Source organism: Pelobates fuscus, chromosome 12 (assembly GCF_036172605.1).
Source record: "Pelobates fuscus isolate aPelFus1 chromosome 12, aPelFus1.pri, whole genome shotgun sequence".
Classification (NCBI taxonomy): domain Eukaryota; kingdom Metazoa; phylum Chordata; class Amphibia; order Anura; family Pelobatidae; genus Pelobates; species Pelobates fuscus.
Genome location: NC_086328.1, coordinates 441,733 through 455,896, shown reverse-complemented (window position 1 = coordinate 455,896; position 14,164 = coordinate 441,733). Strand labels below are relative to the sequence as shown.

The window sequence follows — 14,164 nt, the reverse complement described above, 5'->3', positions numbered from 1 at the left end:
ACACACACACACAGAGTCAAATACACAGCCACACACACACACACAGTCACACACACAGTCAAATACAAACACAGTCACACACACAGGCAGGCAGTCAAATACACACACAGCCACACACACAGTCACACACACACACACACACATGCAGACAGTCACACACACACACACACATGCAGACAGTCACACACACAGAGTCAAACACACAGCCATACACACAGTCACACACACAGCCACACACACAGTCACACACACAGACACACAGACACACACACACAGGCAGACAGTCACACACACAGACAATCACACACACAGACAGTCAAATACAAACACAGTCACACACACAGGCAGATAGTCAAATACACACACAGTCACACACACACGCACAGCCACACACACAGTCACACACACAAGCAGACAATCACATAGTTACTAAATGGTAAGAAAAGGATACAACTAGCTGATACATTTTCTTCAGAATATTGCTACTTTGTATAATATATTCAAGTACCAAATACCTTTCCACAGAGTCCTGCATTTACTATTGTTGTTTCAATAGGCACGTAACAATCACATAGTTACCTCTGTTCCTTGTGGAGGCAGTGCAGGTCCTGGATTCTGGGGGAAGCAGGGACTCCTTCCTGCTTCCCCTGCAGCAGTTACACAGCATTTTAGCTCCGCCCCCGCCGCACAGTAAGCCCCGCCCCTGCCGCACGATAAGCCCCGCCCCGCCTCAATTTTTTTTTTTTCGGCCGGCCCATGTGAGCTGTGCAGCCGCAGGGCGCCCCCTGCTCCATGGCGCCCTGTGCGGCCGCACAGCTCGCACACCCCTAAGGCCGGCCCTGGGTGAACCTCTCCTGCTCCAGAGAGTATAGCAGGAACAGGTCTTAGAGCTAGTGATTAGAACCCAGGGGAGTATATGGAGTATAGCAATCCCCAGAGTGAATATAGCTGTTCCCTCCATACATGAGACGAGGCTCTATGTTGAGTGTGAAGAGGAACTTATTTTAATGGTGCCACACTTGGCCTTTTATGACAATCCCCATGCAAGGGGCACTCCCACATGGACCTTGTGGGGAACTCCGTTACAAAGTCACAGACCAATAATACCAGTGTTACAATGCATGACACTTCCAAATACAATACAATAAGCCTTCCCCTTTACTTAGGAGATAATGGAGTCAAGCACTGTTACAAAACTGTTATTTACCCTGGATTATATTGATTATGTTATGATACTTTGGCTTCGGTACGTGAACACTACATCTTTTTCCCGAATGGACTATAAATACCCTGGTTCGTCAAACGAACAACCAACCACCCAGCTCCTGGCGTGTGCCGCCACTTAACCCCGGTCACCTACCGAATGGTCGACCACCCGGCTGAGAACGTGTGCTATCAATTGCTCACCCAGGGAGTTGCGGTTTGCGGTTAACCGCAGGCTAATTGACGGCCCCAGTATATATCCGTTTGTGCCTTATCTACCGATGGTTAAACTACCGAAAGAGGCACGAACGGGGACCACCTTCAATCTGGCGTGTGGCAGCAATTAGAACATAGAATGTTGCGGTTAACCGCAGACTAAGTGGCCCTTCACGGAGGGCTAATTTCGGATACCGAACAGCGACCACATCCAGGCAGAGAGCGGGGATTCGGGCACAACTCTGGCCGGTAGTAGTTCCACGAGTTGGCGCCGAGGTCCCGCTGCCTATTGTTGCACATAAAAACATGGCCGCCATTTTCAGCCTGCGACCCAAATACACGAACTGACTTTCTTTCGACGGAATAAAGCTACGGGTTCGTGGACCAGAGCTATAAAATGAGTGGTGAAAGTGCCGAAATATCTATGAAACTCTTAGAGTTATGTATTTTTAATGTGTTTTCTGTGTGGAAAATAAACGTGGGTTTTTGGGCGCTTGGAGATAATTGTATTACTGTAACCATTGGATTCATTATCTCCAAGCTGGGCGGTATCAAATTCAAATGATACATTGTATTCTCATTGGTTGATGCCTTGTGTTATCCCTGTATCCCATCAGGTCCAGAGGGGGCTGTCCCTGGACCTGAGATTTTGCATAAATACGGATCCCTGTGTGCCATTAAAATCAGTTCTTGTTTGACCTTCAAATCGCAGCCTCGACTCGTTTTGTGGGGAAAGAGTATCCTAGCTGTAAAATAGCTAGTGGGATTGTTCTACACTTACAGGATCCTTCTGGATATCGAGACAAAGCGGCTTCTCTCTCTCTCTAAACTGGGATCCAGACTTTCCAAGCGGTCCAGCTTCCAGCTAGCCTGGGAGTAACCGTAACAAGCACTATACTAAACTTAATTATCTCCAAACACACATTTTTACAAACCCCCAAAAATACCTTAAAACACATAATATCCCCTAATAGCCCTGATCTGGGTGACCATCATATCCAAAAATCACCCAGATTAGTTCAGGGTTTCAGGAATTTCCTGGAAGTCATAGGTTTTACCGACCGCACACATGGTCCCATGCCCAAAACGGTTGTTAAGTGCAGCTTGCTACCGACCAGGAAGCGCAAAGTCTTCATGCTGAAAATAGTTCCAGGGCATTCGTGGCTAAGTCCCTCTGAAGTCTATTCGCGTTTTTTGTCCATGCGAACGGCCGCCAGGGAGCTAGCGTTCGGTTCTATGGAAAGTACCGAACCAGGGGAACCAGAAAAAAATAAAATATGTTGACTTGGCCCATAGTCTTTTGGCAAGAGGCTGGCCAGCAGGCCCCTCCAAGCACCCGTGACGAGGTTCAGTTCATCACAACCACCAATGGACTGACAAAAAGGAATAAACATTTTCTTACTTTATAATCCACTTTCCTCAAACTCTATAAACTAATACCTACATCCAGATACCAAGAGATGCATGTGAAAACATTTGGGCATTTTGAAGAAATTAATTTTGTAAAAATTAGGTTCTTTAACTTGTTTCATGCTCATTCTCAGCTGATGATGAACCATGGCTTGTCATTGATATCACAATTTTCAGTCTCCATAAAAAAATGTCTGAAACTAAAAGTTTAATTGTACTATTAATAGGCAATAGATGATCCCTCACAATATAGCCCTTTATATTCAGACCATAAGGATGATTAACGTGGAAGTGTACTTTAATATTATTAACAGATATCTCACCCTGCATCCTGGACGCAGTGCCAGGGCGGCATACCACGCGTTGTGCCGGGCAGTCCACAGCTTGCTTCTCTCCTCCTGATCCCTCGCCCAAGTGAAGTCTGAGCCGCCATTTAGTTGAGTTATCTCTTCTGGGAAATTGGAACAGATGGCATAGCTTTAGAAATGGTCGCAGTTGTTTTATATAAATTAAAGCCCATGGTTTCCTTTCCTATTCCATGTTGGATAATAGCCTTAGCTCAACCTGTGCCACTGCCAGGACCATCAGGCTTATTGGTGGCAGCGCGTTTCATGCACACTCAGTACCTGTCTGCTGTACTTGCTCTCGCACTCCACTCTCTGTGCCGTGAAATTCCAAGAAGAGGGTCGGCAAAGTGTGGTAACTGAGCCCGTTATATTTATTACACGCATCAACCATGACATCATCCAAAAACTCTAAAAAAAAAAAGCAACAAATCAATTATATTGATTATTTTCTCCCATCCATCAATATTTATATCATTACAGTTCTGTCCATTTCACAGAATATAAATCTGTTTGAATGCAAAGAAACTGAATACTGATCGGATAATGGGGTCACACAACATGGGGAAGGGGTATATACCAATCAGATAATGGGGGTCACACAACAAGGGGGAGGGGAGAATACTGATCAGATAATGGGGTCACACAACAAGGGGGAGAATACTGATCAGATAATGGGGTCACACAACATGGGGGACGGGTGAATAATGATCAGATAATGGGGTCACACAACATGGGGAAGGGATATATACCAATCAGATAACGGGGTAACACAGCATGGGGGAGGGGTGAATACTAATCAGACAATGGGGTCACACAGCATGTGGGATGGGTGAATACTGCTCAGTTAATGGGAGTCACACAGCATGGGGGAGGGGTGAATACTGATCAGATAATGAGGGTCACACAGCATAAGGAAGGGGTGAATACTGATGAGATAATGGGGGTCAAACAGCATGGGTAGGGGTGAACCATGTCTGTCTCCCTTCAACTCAACAACGCTACCGTCAGCTCTACCTCGCAAGTTCACTACCTAGGTGTTCTCTTTGACTTTGACCTCTCCTTCAACCCAGTCAATCGCCAAATCTTGCCACTTCCATCTCAAAAACATAGCGCGTATATGCCCCTATTTAACGCCGAAAGCGGCTAATGTGCTGGTATATGACATTGTCTTCTCTCGCCTTGACTACTGTAATCCGCTTCTCAGTGGTCCTACATGTTCCCAGTTTGCCCTGTTACAGTCTATAATGAATGCAGTGGCGAGGCTCATCTTCCTGTCCGCCTGCACCTTCCACACCTCAACCCTCTGTCCTTCCTTTCATTTGCTTCCCATAAGATACAGGGCTCAATTTAAGATCCTGGTACTTGTTTACAAGTCTCTACACAATGCTGCTCCAACCTTCTGAACCAACGGGGGTCATCCCGGTACTCTCTCACAAGATCAGCCGGACAAGCCATACCCAAGCAACAGGACCACAGAGTCCAGAGGCCTCTAGCGGAGTACACAATATGGCGGTCGGCCCACACACCACCACCATGTGCGAGTTCAGGAGGGAAACGGAGCTCCGATACGACCGCTTATTCAGGGCAATCTGGGAGAAGCTGGAGGCCCTACTGCAGCCCTCAAGACCGGAATGCTCACCCGGCGGTATGCTACAGGGCCCGATGCGCAAAGGCAAAGAGAGAGATTGGTCAAATACCACTCTCACAACGAGTACACACCAAAACAGGCGCAGCCCAACAGCACTGAAACTGAGCCGCACTGCGACCAGACACAGCCTGCACAAAACAGATCAAGCTAAGGAGATTCCTGGGACACAGCCACACAGACAGCCCAGCCGAAAGGCAGCGACCCAGCGCAGACACAAGAGGGGCAATAAACATCCAGGCAGCCCAAGCAGAAGGCGGAAAGTAAAGCCTAACCCGGCCGAGATCGCTACACCACCACCACGAACCGGCAGCAGCCAGCGTCTACTCCTACCCACACAAATCTCAACCGGGAAGCCACGCAGCCCAACAGGTGAACCTGCACTTAGAACTGAAGCCTCCCTGCCGCACCGAGATGCCGCAAAGACCCCTCATGGCATCGGCTGAGGACCTCGATGGCGGGACGGACAAGCAGAAATTAGGACAGTAACCCCATTAGGGGAGATGTACCACACGCAAAATGTCTGACCCATCACACACACTCCTGTTACCCTCCAGCTGTAGCGAGCCTCACGCACTCACACCTAACAAACCAACAACTGCACATAGATACACACCAGTCAGGGAAATCTTGAGGGACACATACATAGACACGGCTGACCACACATTCAAGCGCGACCACACACACTCACATACTAAACACTGAGAACGAATAGCCAGATCACTGAGTAACTCAGCTATATATTGTTTGAATTTATCCCTATGATTGTGTCTAACTCAAATGCCAGCTAACTTAGCATGCTTACACTTGCACTTAATGTTGTAGTTACTTATGATAGGTACCTCTCGATCTATTATTTTATCACTGTCTACCCTAGCTAGACTAATCTGGGTGTATACAGCCCTTAAAATGCTTGTCTCAAAGTTTACCTTACTCAGCGCTTTAATTTAAACATTTTACTATTCTTTTAAAAATGTGCTGATGTATCGAGATGCTTAGTTTTCCCTGGCATGTACCTCGCTGTAATGGTTCAGTAACATGTTCTGAGGAAAGCTACTAGTGGTCTCATTACTTAGCAGAACAACACTCAGGGCCGTCTTTAAGGAGGGGCAAACGGGGCAGCTGCCCTGGGCCCAGTTACTCATGGGGGGCCCAAAGCAGCTGCCCCGTGGGCCCCGCCACCTGCAATAAATTTTTGTGGGCCCGCACACTAAGGGGTTCACCGGGTGGCCCATACCCTTAGGGCCACCCAGTGAGCATGTTCCAGCAGGGGTCCGGTCGGCACTGTGGCCCTTTAATAGAGCGACTGGGCCCTTGCTTAACGGCTGCATGGGAGGAAGTGACGTCCGCGAATCACTTCCTCCCACCTCAAAGACATCGGGCCGCGCGGGAGGCTGCTGAGCCAGCATCCAGTGAGGGGGGGAAGAAGGAGAGCCAGACCCCCAACTCCCAACTACCCCAGTCAGCACACTGGACCCCAGGGAAGGAAGCCTCTTTCAAAGGTAGGAAACTGAAGAGTGTCTGTCTGTGTGTGTCAGTATGTATGTGTGTGTCAGTATGTCTGTCTGTGTGTCAGTATGTCTGTGTGTGTGTGCGTGTCAGTATGTATGTCTGTGTGTGTGTGTGTCAGTATGTATGTGTCAGTCAGTATATGTCTGTGTGTCAGTATGTATGTCTGTGTGTATGTCAGTATGTCTTTGTGTGTCAGTTTGTGTGTGTGTCTGTATGTATGTATGTTGGTGTGCCAGTCAGTATGTCTGTGTATGTGTCAGTATGTATGTCTGTCACAGTGTCAGTTTGTCTGTCACAGTGTCAGTATGTCTGTCACAGTGTCTGTGTGTGTCAGTGTGAATCTGTATGTTGTCAGTATGTATGTATCTGTGTGTGTGCCAGTGTGTATACCTGTGCATGTATCTGTATGTAGCCAATCTGTGTATCTGCATGTGTGTCAGTGTTTGTATCTGCATTTGTCAGGTTATGTATCTGTGTGTCTGTATGTTGTCATTGTGTGTGTCTGTGTATCTGTATGTTGTCAGTGTATCTGTGTGTGTGTGCATCTGTGTGTCTGCATGTGTGCCAGGTTGTGTGTGTGTCAGTGTGTGTAAATGTGTCTGTATAGCTGCATCTGTATGATTGTGTATATATGCAAGTGTTTCTGTGTGTGTTTGTGTATCACAGTGTGTGTGTGTGTGTGTGTGTGTGTGTTTGTGACAGTGTATGTGTATTTGTACATACATCTCAGCATTCAACACTACACGCAAATACACACCTGCATTCAAACTTCAACACTACATATAAACACACCTCTTTTTTTAAACAACACAATTATATATAAACACACCAGTGTATTCATAAACCAACACTACACATAAATGCATACTTGCATTTAAATGCCATCTCCACATACAAACATACCCCTACATTCACACAAACATACTCCATACAAAAACAAGCTTACACTCAAACACACAAATACTGCTCAGTGCTAAATACAACCCTGCATGCATGGGAAAATGGTAGCGCCCCAGCTGTCAAAGCATTGTTGCAGTTGCATGACAGATGGGGGATCTACCTTTTGCCCCCTCTTGCCCAAAATAATTCATGCACCAGAGCCCTCTCTACTTTACGTCCGCCTCTGCGTTGGGGTGAGGGGCATGATTGCATGCCAGGGAGGGGATGACAAGATATTGTGGCGGTTGCTATCTTCAAACGGTCGTATTTTAAAAAACTATAAATCCTACAGTGAAGAGCTTTATATTGTGAGAATCACAAGACCCAGACCTACATTTTGATGTATAGTATGTCTCTGAGATATTAACAATGAAGGCACAGTCGCAGTTTAGAAATTGCCCTTCAAATGTGAGCTTTGCAGAGTGGAGTTTCAATGAATGTCAATGGACGGCGTGAGTTGCAAACAAATTGTCATATTGTGACAACTATCAGGACTATGGCTTAGCCGTGGACATTTTTGTGGCAGCAGGGATAGCTGAACGTTTTGATATAAGATTTGTGTAGGTGGGCCGGAAAATGAGGGAGTGGTGGCAGTTTAGAAATCATGTCCTGATTTTTCAGCTTTTGCCAGCTCCCACTCTAGTTTTGAAGATTTTGCCATTCATTCCTATGGGACCAATTTCGCCACAAGAACAACGATATTCCGTGTACCATTTGGCGAAACGTAATAGCAATCCGATCGGGAACAATCCGCACGTTTTGGTATATTTCGGTCTATGTAGTGTAAAAACTGTGGGAGGAGTTAGGGTGGTAAATTTGGCTATAATAATAATATATATGTGAGATAACATTAAGTGGTCTTGCTATGCAAGAACACTTAAAAATGAACAAATACCCTCACAGGGTTAAACATTACATCACTATCTCTTAGCCAATGGGAACAGTCCACATATCATATAGTCCCATGTAACCCCCATCTCTTCCTCTTTCTAGTTGATGCCTGTTACGGTACAACCCGGTGTAGTGAGGGTTAATACCGATTAAGGGATTCACCTTTACAAGGGAACAGCAGCTCACGAACACTCAAACCCACCGCATGGGAAGCATATACGAAATCCTTCTCTCCTAGAACAGACAAAAGAATACTCCACAGTAGCAATCCCCCCCAATCACGAGACAGGATTCTGATTTATTGAGGGCTACCTGCCCAGTATTTATGCAGGTCTCCCACCTGGTGAACACTCCCCTAGGGGACCGCTTGGGAGACTGTGACAAGGGACAGACACGTATCAAGGACAGACATACAAGGGGTAAAACATTCCCAGGATACACTGCGTTCCCGCCTCTCTGTCCTGGGGATAATCGTGTCATTACCCACGAGGTGACAACAGGAGAGAGAAATGCAATAAAATACACAATGGCTAGAAGCAGGGAAGGCTGGCGGCTCAGCGGTGTTCGCGAGTAAAAGTGTCCGTTTTTAGTTCACTGAGGCTGGGCTGAATACCGCTGGCTGTCCGGGAGCTGTAGGATGCCGCCACCGTTCGGCCGCCATGTGTAACCGCGACCACCCAGTAACAGTCAATTAAGCTGCGGTTAACCGCAGCTACTGGGTGGTCAACTGACAGCACACGCTAGCTACGGGGAGGTCAATTGGCGGCACACGCCAGCTTCCAGGTGGTCGCGCCTTCGTGCGTCTTTCGGGAAATAACAAGGGAACACACTGGGACTGTCTGTCAAGCAGAATCTGAGGTGCTGGCACACCCAGCCTGGTTTTTATTACAGTTGTTGCAAATACAGGTCCGCCCACAGGGAGGTATAAAACAACCAATCACATCACAGTTACATCCCACATATTCCCTCCCCTTATCCTGAGAGGAAACTCAATTACACATATAGTTAAAACATACTTTCTACCCAACTTTCATAACTCTAAAACCATACATCACATTCACATAAAAATACATATCCACAATCAATCCATTCAGGGGAACAACATATTACAAAATGGCATGAATCAGACCAGGGGTTCAAAAGTTAGTAAAGTATCTTTTAAAAACCCCTGCCAGCATGGCTTTCCGGCTCAGACCGGTTTTACAGAGCCCTCTCTCCTGGAGACAATGGAGAAGTAATCCAATTACCTCCCAGGACAGAGACCAAACTCCATTATGCACATGGGGACACAAAGACAGTAAAACACTTTAAAATACATAAAGTCACCTTTTACACATAACACACAGACATTTCACATATCCCCAGATAGCTGGGATCTGAGCGCACAAAACTACCGAATAGCGCTCAGATCCTATTCACACAGTTCAATTGCCATGGAGCTAAAGTCTTTCCCATAGTCTTTCATTATATGAATAGGCTCCATGGCATAGCTATCTGGGGTATCACCGCTCACACAGGGTAAGTACCGAATGACCCCACTGTATTTAAAGGGCCAGAATGAGTGACATGCACTCTGTTAGGGCTGAATACGTTTTTTAAAGGGCCCAATCTCCCAGGGCCATAGTCCAAAGGCAGCAGGCAGGCAACCAGGCGTCTCCAGTTCATAGTGGCGAGGTTGGTTTCGCCACAAGGACCAATGATGTCCGAGCTCGTCTGAGATGTACTAGCGTCCGTGCCATGAGGGCGAAAGGCGGAAATGCATATAAACGATCCCTCGGCCAGTACTGGAGAAAAGCATCCGTTGCTAAGGCATCTGGGTCTGGTCTCCAGCTGAAAAACGTTGTTAATTGGGAGTTCAGGCAAGATGCAAACAGGTCGATGGATGTCGGACCCAAGAGCGTTTGCAGTTGTAGGAATGTGTTGTGGTCCAATCGCCAATCACTGGCGTCTCGCAGATGTCTGGAGTTCCAATCCGCTACTATATTGGATAGGCCAGGAATTTATTCCGCCTGGACCGAAATATTGCAATCCCGGCAGTATTGCCAAAACTCATTGGCAAGGTCCGTCAGGATCCGTGATCTCGTGCCACCGAGGTGGTTGATGTAGCGGACTGCCGATATGTTGTCAATTCGTAGTACAATCAAGCAGTTGGTCGTGGCCCCGAGGAGGCTCTTCATGGCAAAAGGAACCTGCCATGAGTTCCAGGCCGTTGATGTGCAGTTCTTTTTCTGAGTATGACCATATTCCTCCGGTGGAGATAGGCCCACAGCGCGCTCCCCAACCGTGTGTACTCGCATCGGACTCTATGATGAAGTCCTGGGCAGCTCCAAAGATTGCTCTGGCGTTCCATGCTTCCATGTGTTGAAGCCACCAGGTGAGATCCTGTTTGTCTTCGTGGTCGAGTGGAACAGAGTCTGAGTATGAGTGCCCCAAGTGTAAATGCGTGTCCTGTAATGGAGGAGTCCTGGGAAGATCGCCTGGATGGAGGCTGAGAGGAGGCCGATTATCCTGGCCAGTTGCCGTAAGGTTAATATTGAGCGTGCCAAAGTCCTGCAGATTTCTTTCTTGATGCTTTTGACCTTCATGGTCGGTAGACTGAGCGTTCCTTTTGTCGCGTCTATGTTGAATCCCAGAAATTCCATGGTTTGGGATGGGGTTAAGATGGACTTTTTCCAATTGATTCAAAATCCCAAATTTTGTAGGAGGGACAGTGCCCAGGAGAGGTATTGTCGAAGCAGTTGGGTGTTGTGTGCCATGATCAGCATATCGTCCAGATATATGATCATCCGTACACCTCTGCTGCGTAGGAGAGCCACCATGGGCTTCAGCAGTTTGGTAAAGCACCACGGAGCCGAAGAGAGTCCAAAGGGGAGGCATTGGAATCTCCACGTCGTCCCTTCCCATTGGAATTGGAGAAGGTGTTGACAATCTTTGGCGATGGGGATTGTGAGGTAGGCGTCTTGCAGGTCGGATTTGACCATCCAATCCTCCAATTTGAGGAGGTCCTGAAGGCAATGTATTCCTTCCATTTTGAAATGGTGGTATCGCACAAATGCGTTCAGGGGGCGCTGATTGATGACTGGTCGCACCCCTCCGTCTTTCTTGGGCACTAGAAAGAGGTTGCTTTCGAAACCGTGGGAGTATGGCGGGACCTGATGCATCGCGCCCTTCTCCTGCAACGTGAGGATTTCCTCGTTCACGGGGGTCCTGTTGTGTGTGGAGAAAGCTATCCGGTGTGGTCCAGAGGTTTGGACAGGATTATTTATAAATTCGATTTGGTAACATAGGATAGTGTGTAGGACCCAAACATCTGTCGTTAGTGTGCGCCAAGCCTCTACAAAGTGAGACAGTCTGCCCCCAACTATAGACATACACGGAGGGGGGGGATGGTAAGACACTTACCATAAGGCCGTCGGCCATACGAGGTGCCCCTGGTCCCTCGCGACTGCCACGATCTACCCCTGACCGGGAAGAAGGGCGAAGGGGACTTGTTCTCCGGAGGCTGAAATCTAGGTGTGGCAGGGCCTCGATATCCCCGGTATGAACCTCGGGAAGAACAGCCGGACAGACGGCCCCGGTGTCTGCCGGCCCCACCAATAATTTTGGGAGAGAACACTCTCTTTAAGTTTGTTTGTGCCTTGTTTAATGCCGTAAAGGTATTGACGTAGTTGCCCAATTCCTTAACGAAGTTATCTCCAAAGAGAAAACCTTTTGCCTATGGCCCAGGCTCAGATATGGCCGTATTAACCAGTTCCGGCTCAATTTTTAGGATGGCCTTCCTTTGTTCAGTAGCTAAAGCTGCATTAGCATTGCCGATAAGGCATATAGAACATTGTACCCAACCCCTAATGGCCAGGAGGTCAATTGGGGTCCCATCTGTTAAGGCCGCTTCGACCATTTCAAAGATTTTTGCACTGGGGCCTAAAATCGTGCCACCTTGGGGTCTATGTCCGGGGTCTATGATCGGTGTGGCGCAAGCCATTTCGGGGACCGTAGGGCGCGGACATTCTGCCCTAAGCTTGTTCCTCATGGCCTTATCTAGGGGTTTCCTGATCCTGGCCGCTATATAACGTGCCACGTGTTCGGTCGGGAACCATTCTGCCGACCTCGGGTTTTGCAAAGCATCAGGGTCAAATAAGGGTTCACCTTGTGGGTCTAGGATAGCGGATGTATCCGCGTGGTCAATAGTGGTCATGGTCGCTTTGCGTGTAGGGCTATGGCCTGGGGTGGAGACCTTGGATTCAGTGGAGCCGGTCTCATCGGACTCATTCAAAATCTCCTCAAAATCCGAATCAGAGCCGGAAGAGTCTGTTAGGGTTTTTGCCCTTTTCCATGTCTGCACCGTGTTTGCCCAGTGGGTGGCTCTTTTTCGTGGGGGCCCCACGACCTTAATGTTGACAGGACGCAACCAGTCCGTATATTCAGTTTTGGAGGCATGTGCACCCACGTGGTGGGTCTTTGTAGTGGCTTTAAAGGGTGTCTGGAGACACTCTCAGACAGAGTGGGGGTAGTGCTTGGGTAGTCTTTAGGGGTCTGCATGGTACTAGCAAGAGGTAACTAAACAGGCTACACAGTAAAGTAATGAGAAATAACAGTGGAAGCAGTTATTTGCCTGTTAAACCAACAGTGTCTAATCACACACTGCAGTGACAGGCAGAATAATTGCAGGCAAAGCACAGAAACAAAACTGAGCTGTTAGCTTACCGAGTGTTCCCTCAGGAATAGCCGGTGGGGTGCACTGGCAAGCTGAGCCGCGCGAGCTGGGAAAAGATTTTGCCACACACAATATGGCGACTGCGCATGCACGAGCGGCACTCGACCGCGGACCGGGCCCAGATGGAACGGGCGGTTCCAAAGAGGATGCCCCACGTCTAATTAGCCGGCCGCCGCGAGATTAGGGTAATAAACTACCCGGAATGCAAGGGAAGAACGGGTTAACTGCCCTGGCGGGCGGGAAAAATGGAAGGGGGCGGCAGGCTGAAGCAGCTCACCCCTAGGTGGCTCCCACGAAGGGGCCAGCACCAAGCAATTAACAGTAAGACGTTAAACAGTTGTAAATTAAAACATTGTACTCAATAAACAGTACAGTATTACATCAAAATATACAGATATAAACACAGGCAGTAAAACCTGTCAGATTGAAATTAAAATGGTGGTACTTAGCTGAGGCAGCAGCAAAGAAAGAGGAAGAGATGGGGGTCACATGGGACTATATTATATGTGGACTGTTCCCATTGGCTAGGAGATAGTGATGTAATGGTTAACCCTGTGAGGGTATTTGTTTATTTTTTTTCTATACTACGAATACCTTAGCTTTCTTTGCTGCTGAGGAATACAAGAAAGAGATAAGCCTAATAAGAGCCTCCGTGTCCTTAATAAAATTACCAGATGTTTCTTATGGAATTTAAACTTACGTTTGAACCATTAGGCAGGGAGGACGATGCCTCCACTGCCCTGATGCACATCAGACAAGGGAACCGGTCTATCTCGGATTACGCCATAGAATTTCGTACCCTGGCTTCCGAGGTAGACTGGACTAACAGTGGGCTAATCTCTGCATTTAAAAAGGGACTATCTGACACTATGCTAGATGAGATTGCTGCCAAAGATCTACCCAAGAAGCTTAACGAGTTTATCACATTTGTTATGCAAATTGATAATAGACTAAGAACCAGAGAGAATACTAGAAATAAGACCAGACGTATGACTATGCCTTTAACACCCAGTCTCTGTTTGAACCTGTTGTCTCTGACCTTCCTATACAGTCCGAACCTGAACCCATGCAGTTGGGGGTCACTAGACTGTCAGAGGCCGAGAAACAATATAGGAGAAATGAAGGTTTATGTTTATACTGCGGTAGTAATGGACATATGAGAGACAATTGTCCCATTCGTCTGAAGAAACTACCCCACCTAAGCACCTTAAGGAGACTTATAATGGAGACGTCCTCTGAAAAGAATAAATATAGACTTCTAATTGATATTTCGATTTTTCTTGACAA

At 47.4% G+C, this 14,164-nt stretch overlaps 1 protein-coding gene across 2 annotated transcripts in view; it reads right to left on the bottom strand.

Annotated features, from left to right (window-relative positions):
- LDHD (lactate dehydrogenase D) overlaps positions 1 to 14,164 on the bottom strand; it is a 102,524-nt gene that overhangs the window by 25,283 nt on the left and 63,077 nt on the right. For both annotated transcript variants that reach the window (XM_063437580.1, XM_063437581.1), the window contains exons 7-8: positions 3,456 to 3,584; positions 3,153 to 3,280 (exon numbers count right to left, since the gene is read on the bottom strand). In XM_063437580.1, the coding sequence (XP_063293650.1) occupies positions 3,153 to 3,280; positions 3,456 to 3,584 (257 nt within the window). The remainder of the gene's footprint in view (positions 1 to 3,152; positions 3,281 to 3,455; positions 3,585 to 14,164) is intronic.